This window comes from Saccharomycopsis crataegensis (genome assembly GCF_037102585.1).
Source record: "Saccharomycopsis crataegensis DNA, jcf7180000000098, whole genome shotgun sequence".
In the NCBI taxonomy this organism is placed as follows: Eukaryota; Fungi; Ascomycota; class Saccharomycetes; order Ascoideales; family Saccharomycopsidaceae; genus Saccharomycopsis; species Saccharomycopsis crataegensis.
This window is the reverse complement of record NW_027043838.1, coordinates 923129-933912: the sequence shown is the minus strand read 5'-3', so window position 1 is coordinate 933912 and position 10784 is coordinate 923129. Positions and strand designations below refer to the sequence as shown.

The window sequence follows — 10784 nt, the reverse complement described above, 5'->3', positions numbered from 1 at the left end:
AAAATTAAATAGATTGATGAATAATTCATCCCATCGACGCATTTTTTGTTTTTTTTTGTTTTGTGGAGCGCTGCAAAAATTAATAAGAAAAAAAAAAAATAAAAAAAAATAAAAAACACCTAGTAGTACGGGTTACATGCATATCCGTCTGTCTATTAATGGCGCTGATACCTGTGTACAACAATTTTCACATAAACTTCAAATACAATTTGGTATTGAAATCGGTCACATTGGGCATTGCCCCTTGTCCTATCCCATTTTTATTCTGCTGTAAGTTCGTAGGGCTGGTGGTTACTCCAGTATCCAAATATCGATTATTTTTGAAAGAATCTTCTCCCACCACTATGGCCAACATATGATCATTATTTTTATCAGCTGTAGTTCTTGGTATTTCACCCTTTGGATTAGAGATCCCCATTTTCATTATCGAATGCTTGAATTTCTTTAATTTTTTCAATTTCTTCTTTTTATTCAAATCCCAAAGATTAATCAACCCATCCGATCCTGATGTATAAAGTAACTGATGCGGTGAAGAGTTTAGCGGATTCGGTTCTCTGAATAGGATTATTGAGTTTATCGGAGAAATCATGTCGATTCCATCACTTGAGGTGATTTTATGACATTTAAAGGCAAACTTTTGTTCTTGGGATTTTTCTGATGGGTCAATGAAATCAACGATTATTCTACCCTCGTACGATGACTGAACGAAAAAATCTTCGTTATTGTACACCAAGTTTTGGTTTGTCATTTCTGGCTTGTCAAAAATATGTTGATTGTTGACAATTTGCATTGGTGGCTGATTTTTGCTAAGGAGGATTTCTCTGGTTTGAAACCGTAATCCTGACTCACGTTCTTGAATCAATGGCGCCCCAGGAAATCTCAAATCATACAACTGAATCAAGTTCTTTGTGGTTGATACTATGACATAGTTGTTATTCATATCCATTGCCAAAGGTTTATTGTCAATGTGCTTTATCAAACTTTTTGCCTGGCTTCTGGGGTCTGATATTTGAAGGGACTTATCCCAAGAGATAGAGCCCAAAACATTATAGTATTTATTAAACTTGAGTTTCTGAATTGCAAGCTTTGATTGGGTTCCTATAGTACCAGACGGTAGAACTTTTTCTGTAGATGGACCAATTCTCGAAAGATCCAAACGATATATCTGCCCATTGATGTTCCCGCTATAAATTATATTTTCATCATTTTCATCCCAACAAGAGTCAAGGATAGACGAGCCGGTATGGAATCTCCCCACGATACTATTTTCTTCGGTGACTGACTGGCTGATTTTGTAGCTGGAAATCAGCCTTTGGATGTCATATAGGTTGACATAACCATCCCAAGAAGCAGTATGAAGTAGTGTATTTGAGGAATTGAAGTGGAGTGAAGAGACCAAGTCTGAGGATATCACTGGCAATTCAACTAGAGGAAGGTTAGTGATATAGAACTAAAAATAGAAGATGAAGCTGCTACTCACTTAAGTTACTCATTTGTTGTATTCTGTGCGTGTCAACCACTGATTTAAGCGATGATGGCCTTTTTGTTTACCTTTTATTTATTTTTTATTTTTTTTTTCTTCCGCCATCTCATCCATTTTCGACAGACTTCTATTAGATTACAACAAGCGATAAAGCAGTATTTGCAATGGTAAAAGAATGAAAAATATATAGACCAGCTATAAATATTTATATTTTCTATTTATTTTTTTTACTGAAAATATTATACAAGTGGCAGTAGAATTGAAGTGGATAACATTTCCCCAAAAGAAAGTGTATGGATAGACTCGGCATTATTTATTCAGTTATTATCATTCATCAAGTCGAACAATGATAAAGAATCTTTCTTTGGAACAGGGGCCTTCTTTGGTAACTGTATCTTCTTTTTCTTTTTCTTCTTTGCTGTCGTCTTACTATCATTAGCACCATTCTTCGTAACTTTCAGAAGATTGGTATTATTCGTCTTTGTATCGTCAATATTCTCTTTTTTCTTCTTATCATCAACACACTCTTTTTCGGGGATGATTTTACCTGTATATTGGCCATCAGCTGTATCTGGTTTCTTTTGAATCAACCCATCAAATTTCACCAGTTGTGTGCATGCTAAACAGTGATAAATCAACACCCGTTCCCTGAACTTTTTTGATTTCTTCAACACTTTGATATATTTGATTCTCGCACTGACATTCCATCCGGGAACCCAAGGAATCTTGCAAATGGGACATTGTGAGGTTTTGTTGATGGAAAGGTTTGGATGGGTGGTATTTGCATGGAAATCAAACGAGTACGACTGGGCCAAGGCTGGGTTGAAGAGCGTCGCGTGCGCCAAATTATATAAGTAATTTGAAGGATTCGAAGACATCTTCCTAGGAATGTAAAACAATAAACCGTTCTCGCAAGATAATAATAATTATAATGTGTCAATCTTGCCCTGTTATTATAGTCTAAATTTAAGAGATGAAAAAAAAAAAATTGCAGCCGGGTTGCCCAACCCCATTTTTTTTTTCTTTGTGATTTCGACTTCATATAAACAATAATTGCCATCAAATACATTTGTTTGGAGGGATTTGTGTTTCAACGAATAAGATGAGTTTCTTAGCCAAGTCTCTTAGGAAGCTGGCGAAAGTTGGCTCCTTCAAATTACGCTTGGGATCAACAAGGATGCTCTCAGGAACATCCAATTCCAATAATCATGCCGACGAGACAAAAAAAAACCAGCTAACGACTGATAAGCCATCAACTACTCATTTCGGGTACAAAGAGATCTTGTTGAATCAAAAGGAGCGTCTTGTGGGAGATGTTTTCAGTTCTGTTGCCAGCAATTATGATCTTATGAATGATGTGATGTCTCTTGGGATCCATAGGCTCTGGAAAGATCATTTCATCAAGAAGCTAGATCCCGGAATGCGCCCAGGAGGTGAACCGTTGGAATTCATTGATGCTGCCGGGGGTACTGGGGATATTGCCTTTGGGTTGTTGAGACACGCAAAACAGCATCATTTTGATACGAAAAGTAGAATGACTGTGGTAGATATCAATAACGACATGTTAAACGAAGGGAGAAAGAGGTATTTGGATACGGAATTTGTCACTGAATCGCCAAACCGAATCCAATTCCTTCAACAAAATGGAGAAGTCTTGGATAAAATTCCTGATAACTCTAAAGATTTCTATACAGTTTCCTTTGGGATCAGAAATTTCACCAATATCCAACTGGGGTTGAATGCTGCTTACAGAGTTTTAAAGCCAGGTGGGATTTTTGCCTGTTTAGAGTTCTCCAAAGTGGATAATGAATATTTGAACTTCATTTACAACAAATACAGTTTCTCTTTATTGCCATTGATGGGTGAATTGGTAGCCAATGATCGGGCCTCATACCAGTACTTGGTTGAAAGTATCAGAAAGTTTCCTAGCCAGGATGAATTTTCTGGAATGATCAGAAAAGCAGGGTTTTATGTTCCAGGAAAGGGCTATGAGAATTTGACGTTTGGTGTTGCTGCCATTCATATTGGGATCAAGATTTAGATCAAGATTTAAATGTTTGATTTCTTGGTGATGCGGGGGGCTCAAAGCTGATGCTTGTTTATTGCCTATCCTTGTATATATAATTATAGAATATTTTACCAGTTATTTATAACATATGTTGTGTCATATGATATTTCCCTCTCCGGTATGTAGTTCTGTAGCCTGTCGATTTGTTGTAGTCAAATTGTAATATGTGCGTGTGTGTGTGTATGTTTGAGAATGGGCTTGCAGTCGCGCATAACGACACTGTTGATGAACAGTACGAGAGGGTTCAAAAATACATCAGGGCCAAGGATGATCCATTAATATCTGAAAATTTCCTTAAAGAAGCAGACTACATGAAGCGTGGTGAAAAAAAAGTTGCCGATCTTTCCATGGATCTAAACTTTCACCTGCATTTGTCTGGCACCAGAATTCCCACCACGCAGTTTTGCTGACACTACAATTTTGTTTCAGAATACTTTAATCTTATAAGTTAATTAGCTGGTTCCATTGCGGAATCTTCCCCATTGAAGGTTATGATTAGATAAATTCATTATATTACCAGGAAAGTATAAATATGCTTCTGTCAGTCGACAGGCCACGATAAATCTATACTTTGGAGCAACTAAGTTCTCAATTTTAATTCAATTCTTCGAAAAAGCCCAATTGTTGAAATGTTTGGAAAATCTTTGACTGTTGTTGCTATTTCCTGTTTGGCTATTGTCCAAAAGGCTTCTGCTGAAAGTTTGGCTTCGTTATATCATCAGTGTGGTGGATCATATTGGAGTGGCCCAACTGCATGTGTTGCTGGAGCCACTTGTGTATCACAGAACCAATTCTATTATCAATGTGTTGCTACTACGGATGCTGGAGACTCTTCTGCTGTTGCCACAGAAGCGGACACTACTACTCTTGTTAGCACTTCCTCAACTACTGCCGTGACTTACACTTCAGAAACCAGCTTGCATTCTCACGCATCTGCTACTACTATTGTTGTGAAGCCTTCTTCTTCTTCTTCTTCTTCTTCTAGTATCGCTTCCACTGAAACCTCAGTTTCCCTTAGTCTTATTTCCAACGGTTTTTCTGGTTCTTTTGAGTCTACTCGTTATTACGATTGCTGCAAGCCATCATTTTCCTGGCCAGAATATACCAACGTCGTGACACATCCAGTCTACTCTTGTGATGCTGAGGGTAACAAGTTGACTGACACTAATATCCAATCCGGTTGTGTCACCTCTTCTGGGGAACAAAGTGCTTATTATTGTAATGATCAAGTCGGTACTGCTGTCAATGACACCTTTTCCTACGGGTTTGTCGCTGCTTACGTTCCTGATGCCACCATGGATGAATTGGCTTGTTCCTGCCTCGAATTAACTTTTGATGTTGATGAACTTTCTGATAAAACATTCGTTGTTCAAATTAGTGAGTATCATTGTTTTTGTTTTTTTTTATTCTTTAACATAGGTTCCATGTTCAGGATCTCAACATAACCTATGTGTGTTGCTATTATTTTTTCTTTGAGGATATCAACACAAGTACTAACAATATGAATTTTTAGCTAATACTGGAACTGACTTGACCGATCCCGAGGCTCATTTCGACATTTTGATGCCAGGTGGTGGGATGGGTTACTACACCAATGGTTGTCCATCAGAATTTGGTTCCGGATACAGTTGGGGGCAACAGTACGGGGGTATTTCCTCCGAATCTGAATGTTCTGGTCTCCCTACTGCCATCCAAAACGCTTGTAAATGGCAATGGACTTGGTTTGAAGGGGTCTCCAACCCTTCAGGTACTTATAAACAGGTTGCCTGTCCTGCAGAAATTGTTGCCATCAGTGGTTGTCAAAGATTGGATGAAGTGAACTAAAACAGCCCATCATTATCTTTTTTTCTTGGAAAACAAACCTTTTAGATAGTAATGAAATATATTTGTCGCTATTTATTTACCAAATGATTAAGTTTTATCACAGATATTGGTAGAACATTTGATGTGTACACGGAATATTGAAGATAATTAGTAAATTGCTGGTTATACCGCCGCATATATTATGTCACATGACATATCACGAGATCAATGGCGGATTTTTTTTTCTTTGGGTTTTTTTATCACAAAGGAAAATTAAACCTCCCCCTCCAAAACAGCCAGCTAGAAATTTGTAACGATAAAGTGGCCTTCTCCGTTTGTAAAGTTATATCAAGCTATAGATAATATAGTTCGATAAGGTTTTCATTCGTCTCTTTTTTGTGATTGTTTATATCCACTCCCTCTTTACCTCGACCAGCTTGCAATTGAATTGCTTTTATTTTTTCTAAATCTTTGGATTGGCTATCTTTCAAAAATGAAGTTTTCTAATTGTTTATCTGTATTATTACAAACTTCAGCAGTGTTGGGCTCATCATTCATCTTTTCACACAATGCCGACCAGGTTGCCAATGACGAAAACAATCTAGCTAAGCTAGAGTCTTCCAAGGATTTTGAATATCTTTTATATGATAAGCTCAAGATTGACGATTATGTGTCAATCGATGATATTGAATTTGCCAAATTATCAGAGCTACAATCAAAATCTCAAAATTTCTTAACAGATAAGAATAACAATAATATCAAAAATGGTCATTTGGTGATTATGGTGAAGGGTGACACCCCTCACGATGTCAAGAAAATGTTCCATGAAAGCTCCATACAAAAAGTATTTAACGTTGATGGGAAAGTCGACGTCGATGAAAAAAAAGTACTTGGCTGCTTGATGAATAAGTACCCAGAATTAGAAGTCAAATTGGCTCAAGATAATATGAAGATTATTTCCAATGTCAAGACTCAAGATTCGAAATACTCTGATTCCCACATGTTATTTGGAAATACTGAAGAACTTAGCATGAATGCAAAGAGCGTGTTGCAATTGAGTTTCTTGTTACGTGACATTTTCCCAGAGAATGTTTTGAGCGTTACTGACGATAACGACAAAACTTTTGGGGTTCTCGAATTTAATCTTGAAGGCGATGATGGAGAGGATGAGTTCGAGCGTATAATGATCTTCAGAATGGCGTTTAGATTGATCCATCAAGCCGAATTTCACGGAATTGAATCGACCCTTATTGTGACTGGTGACACTGGAAGCAAAAATCACCGTGGCTCCAAGAAATGTCATGGTAAACAAACAATGACCAAGCGTGATTTTTTCGCCACCAAACCAGTGTTTTCAAAACAATCATCATTTGCGAGTGAAGAAGAATGTATCTCATACACTAACAATTGTAACACTCATGGTGCATGCTCCAAGAACTCTTTAACCACCAAATGGTCATGTATCTGCTCCCCATCTTTTAACAAAACTTCCAAATCCACCACTCACTGGGGCGGATCATCTTGTGAAAAGATCGACGTTTCTGCTGAATTTAATTTATTATTCTGGTCTTGTTTGGTGATGATTATTACAGTAATTGGGTCCATTGGTTTGATTTTTAAGATGGATAGCGAACCTTTGCCAGGTATATTGAGTGCTGCTACTAATCAAAACTTTAAGAATTGATTTGTCGTTTTTTTTTTTTTTTTTGTCTACTTGAACCTTTTATTTTTTTCAATAATATACTACCTTTTTCTTGCGCATTCATAATCTACAATTTTTAAATAATTTTGCTTGTATTTACTAACCGAATAATAGTCAAAAAAGAATTGCTGTGGAACGTGTTATTGGCAGGTTGCGACCTTCTTCGGAGAACCAATGACGTGCGATTATTCGCAGATATTGACAAGATCGGCCATTTCCATCCATGCTAATGCTGGTAGGGAAATCAAACTAGGCGCATTTAGATTTTATTATAAAGTGACGGTAGTTCCCTTTGCTTGTCTCAATAAATGATTAATTTCTTTCTTTCTAGAAAAAAAAACTAAGAAACTTCTATTCTTTACATTTTTCCTTTATAATTACCATCACCATGAACAGCTTCCAACAAACCGCTGAAAACTTCGCTGTCGATCAAGTTGAAAACCAAATCAACTCTAAGTTTGGTACCAACTTTGACTTCAACAACAACAACAGCAACAATAACAACAGCAACAGCAACAACAACAGCAACAACAACAGTAACAACTCTGCTTCCAATTTGGAATCCATGGCTTCATCTTTCTTGAGTGGTAGTGGTAGCAACAACCAAGCTTCTCTGATGCTCAGTTCCGTTGCTTCTTCTTTCTTGGGTGGTAACTCTAACAACAACTCTAACAACTCTAACAACAACAACAACAGCAACTCCAACTCCAACTCTAGCTACGGTAACAACAACAATAACAACAACAATAACTCTAGCTACGGTAACAGCAACAACAACAACAACAACAACAACTCTGACTACGGTAACAACAACAACAACAACAACAACTCTGACTACGGTAACAACAACTCTAATTACGGTAACAACAACAACAACAACTCCAACTCCGGTTCTAACTACGGTAACAATAACAACAACTATGACGACAACTACTAAGTGAGTTTCTTTTCATAATGATTATATATAATGTTTCGTAAAGCTTTCTTTATTTAATACATTTATACATTTGTTTATTTTAAATCTGTTTTTTTTTAAATCTGTTTATTTGTATGAAGTTGGATGATTTTTATAAGGGGGGTCGCAAATTGTCAATAAAGGAGTCTTAAAGGGAAATGGTCTATTTTTCAATCCCGAAGATCTGGGGTTCAATGCTCAAAGTTCCTTGTCTAGTGAAATATTCGCGGAATGAACCACATAGTTTAAAGTTATCCTTGAAAACCACAGCCATTTAAGCAAACATTTATCATCATTTTGGCTTATCCGTCTATCTCACACTTTGCAGGATGGCGTTTTGAAATTACTTGGCGTTTTTCTTCCTCCGCTGAGATTTCTGGGGATTTTTGGCCAACACAACACAAACATGAAAAATCACCACCAACCGATCATCCCTGGTTATTCATCCATATTACAAGAAGCACTGTGACATAAAAAGCTCAAGTGCCATTTAAACCCAGTTGGCTCAGTGAAATACAGAATAAACCAAACGATTACAAGAAACCTGTTTGGGCCGTGTGCGTATGTGTGTGTGTGTGTTACATAACAGGATCAACGATTTTCTCCACCAGAAACTGATGGTCGATAAAATATAGCATCATTTTGCCCAGATCAGTGTTCCCTTTTACCAAGATAAAATAAAAATCAAGATCAGTTTAACCCTTAATAATGATACAAAGACAAATTATTCTATTGCTCTTACTATTCAGCTCGCTAATACACTGCACTTCCATCGGGGTGGTCTTACCACCACTAAAGCCTAAAGACCTTGGTAAAGGAGTCACCCATTGTTTCCGATACCCAGTTAATCCAAATGATCTAGTAGTGATACGATTGAATGTCGGTCCTAGAATAAATGGTCAATCGCTAAATATCAAGGTACTTGATTCCCATGATAATCTATACCGTTCCAAAGAGGATTTGACAAATAAGGTCCGATTTGCATTCAGTTCATCAGAAGAGGTCAAGTACTTTGACGTTTGTTTGGAAAATATTATGACCGATTTATCGTGGTCGAAAACAGGGGAAGAAAAACTGGTGGTGTTAGATGTCGAAGTGGGTGACGACGCAAGGAATGAAAACTCTTTCCGTCAGCAAGAAATGTACCATCCAATCAACACAGATTTACAAAGAGTTAAAACATCGTACGAGGAGATGGAGCGAGAGTTAGCAGGGCTAGTGGAGAAAGAAATAAGGTTGAGAAATATCAATGAAAAGGCCAATACAAACTACATGATTTATGAAGTAGTGGTGATTGTTATATTGATTACCGTTGGCATTTGCCAGTTGTGTTATTTCAAAATGTATTTGAGGACTAAAAAGTTGATTTAGCATGAATTTTTATTATTATAATCTAAGTCAATAGTATAGATGCTGATTTATTAAGCATTAAATAAACGAAAAACATAGTTCAAAGCCTGTGCAGAAGAGCTATTTTGGCTTCATAGCGTAAGAAAAGGGGTTTACTAACAAACAAAGGCTAGAATTTAGAGAAACACCAATACCACTATATGTGTCTGATTGTGATATAGTCACGTGCTGAAGCACGTGCTCTATTTTTTTTTTTCGCTAAAATTTTTTTGACGATGAGGCAAAACCGAACAAAACACTAGTAGCTGGTCCTTTTATTACCGGTTATTATTATTATTATTATTATTATTATTATTATTATTATTATTATTATATTTTTGATTCTCTCAAATTCTCAGCAAATTTATCTCATTTTTATTGTTATCAAATGAGTTTCTCAGTATCTGAAAAGGACTATCTTTATCAATCTCTCTCCTCAAAGACCCCAATACGACCAGATGGAAGAAAATCACATCAATTAAGAGGGATTGAGGCGTCAATAAACTTTTTACCAAACTCTAACGGATCATCAAGAATCAGATTAAGTGATGGAAGTGAAGTGATAATAAGTATCAAGAGTAAAGTGGTGAAAATGAGTACTCTTGCAGACTTGATTGAACTAGACTTGACCATTGACAATTTGAGAGACGATTTGACATTTATTTCTGATTGGACCAATATTTTGAGAAATTCACTTTTAAGAAATTTCGCAGACAAATTTGAATGTTTAAAATTGACTACCAGGTATTACTTCAAATTGTATGTTGATGTGTTGTTTTTGAGCAGCTCCTCCAACGCCAGAACCACCAAAACAGATACAAGTTTTCTACAAAACCCATTGAGCATGATTTCGTTCGGGATTTATTTGGCATTGAAGTCTACAAGGTTACCGTTATTGATTTCTAACAGCAATGATAAAGATATCGAAGAATTACCGACATTTAATGATGATTGGTCATCCACCGTGTTACTTTATCCCCAAGACGAAGATGAAGAAATTAAGGAAAATAATACAACTTCCCAAAATAGTTCTTCCCCTCCATTGTTATTTGTATTGTCGGTAGTGAAAAATAACTTATTCATAGACCCATCGATCGAAGAACAGGAAATTAGTGATTGTGGGCTAGTTATTGGATGGTGCTCCGGGAAAGTGGTGTCTCCAATAGAATCTTTGAACTTGAACCAGAGTGGTAGTAGTGAATACATCAAGGGGATGCATGGTCAGAATATTATTGAAGGTATCAAGATGATTGAGAACGTGGCGGCCACTGTGAGCAAAGGATTGGATGAGATTGTTAAGGATGGTAATAACAGTGTGTTTATGGATTCTATATTCTAGATAACTAAAATTATGTAAAGGGAAAAAAATAAAAAATAAAAATAA

General features: G+C 36.6%; 8 protein-coding genes across 8 annotated transcripts; 6 read left to right on the top strand and 2 right to left on the bottom strand. All coding sequences in view use genetic code 12, as the record gives it.

Annotated features, from left to right (window-relative positions):
• Positions 1-187: 187 nt before the first annotated feature.
• On the bottom strand, positions 188-1493 carry DASC09_060860 (Bub3 protein; the record flags this gene model as incomplete). The annotated part of the gene is made up of 2 exons (XM_064999670.1): positions 188-1425; positions 1481-1493. The coding sequence occupies 2 exons, from the start codon at positions 1491-1493 to the stop codon at positions 188-190; spliced, it is 1251 nt and encodes a 416-aa protein (XP_064855742.1).
• Positions 1494-1800: 307 nt separating this feature from the next.
• DASC09_060850 (ribonuclease P Rpr2/Rpp21/SNM1 subunit) lies at positions 1801-2361 on the bottom strand (the record flags this gene model as incomplete). The annotated part of the gene is made up of 1 exon (XM_064999669.1): positions 1801-2361. The coding sequence occupies one exon, from the start codon at positions 2359-2361 to the stop codon at positions 1801-1803; it is 561 nt and encodes a 186-aa protein (XP_064855741.1).
• A 224-nt stretch (positions 2362-2585) lies between these two features.
• Positions 2586-3524, top strand: DASC09_060840 (class I SAM-dependent methyltransferase; the record flags this gene model as incomplete). Its single annotated transcript, XM_064999668.1, has 1 exon — positions 2586-3524. One exon carries the CDS (start codon positions 2586-2588, stop codon positions 3522-3524), a length of 939 nt encoding a protein of 312 aa, XP_064855740.1.
• Positions 3525-4180: 656 nt separating this feature from the next.
• On the top strand, positions 4181-5375 carry DASC09_060830 (uncharacterized protein; the record flags this gene model as incomplete). The annotated part of the gene is made up of 2 exons (XM_064999667.1): positions 4181-4928; positions 5065-5375. The coding sequence occupies 2 exons, from the start codon at positions 4181-4183 to the stop codon at positions 5373-5375; spliced, it is 1059 nt and encodes a 352-aa protein (XP_064855739.1).
• A 472-nt stretch (positions 5376-5847) lies between these two features.
• Positions 5848-7038, top strand: DASC09_060820 (DUF3844 domain-containing protein; the record flags this gene model as incomplete). Its single annotated transcript, XM_064999666.1, has 1 exon — positions 5848-7038. The coding sequence occupies one exon, from the start codon at positions 5848-5850 to the stop codon at positions 7036-7038; it is 1191 nt and encodes a 396-aa protein (XP_064855738.1).
• Positions 7039-7444: 406 nt separating this feature from the next.
• DASC09_060810 (uncharacterized protein) lies at positions 7445-7993 on the top strand (the record flags this gene model as incomplete). The annotated part of the gene is made up of 1 exon (XM_064999665.1): positions 7445-7993. The coding sequence occupies one exon, from the start codon at positions 7445-7447 to the stop codon at positions 7991-7993; it is 549 nt and encodes a 182-aa protein (XP_064855737.1).
• A 726-nt stretch (positions 7994-8719) lies between these two features.
• On the top strand, positions 8720-9382 carry DASC09_060800 (emp24/gp25L/p24 family protein; the record flags this gene model as incomplete). Its single annotated transcript, XM_064999664.1, has 1 exon — positions 8720-9382. The coding sequence occupies one exon, from the start codon at positions 8720-8722 to the stop codon at positions 9380-9382; it is 663 nt and encodes a 220-aa protein (XP_064855736.1).
• Positions 9383-9788: 406 nt separating this feature from the next.
• On the top strand, positions 9789-10739 carry RRP42 (exosome non-catalytic core subunit RRP42; the record flags this gene model as incomplete). The annotated part of the gene is made up of 1 exon (XM_064999663.1): positions 9789-10739. The coding sequence occupies one exon, from the start codon at positions 9789-9791 to the stop codon at positions 10737-10739; it is 951 nt and encodes a 316-aa protein (XP_064855735.1).
• Between the last annotated feature and the right edge of the window lie 45 nt (positions 10740-10784).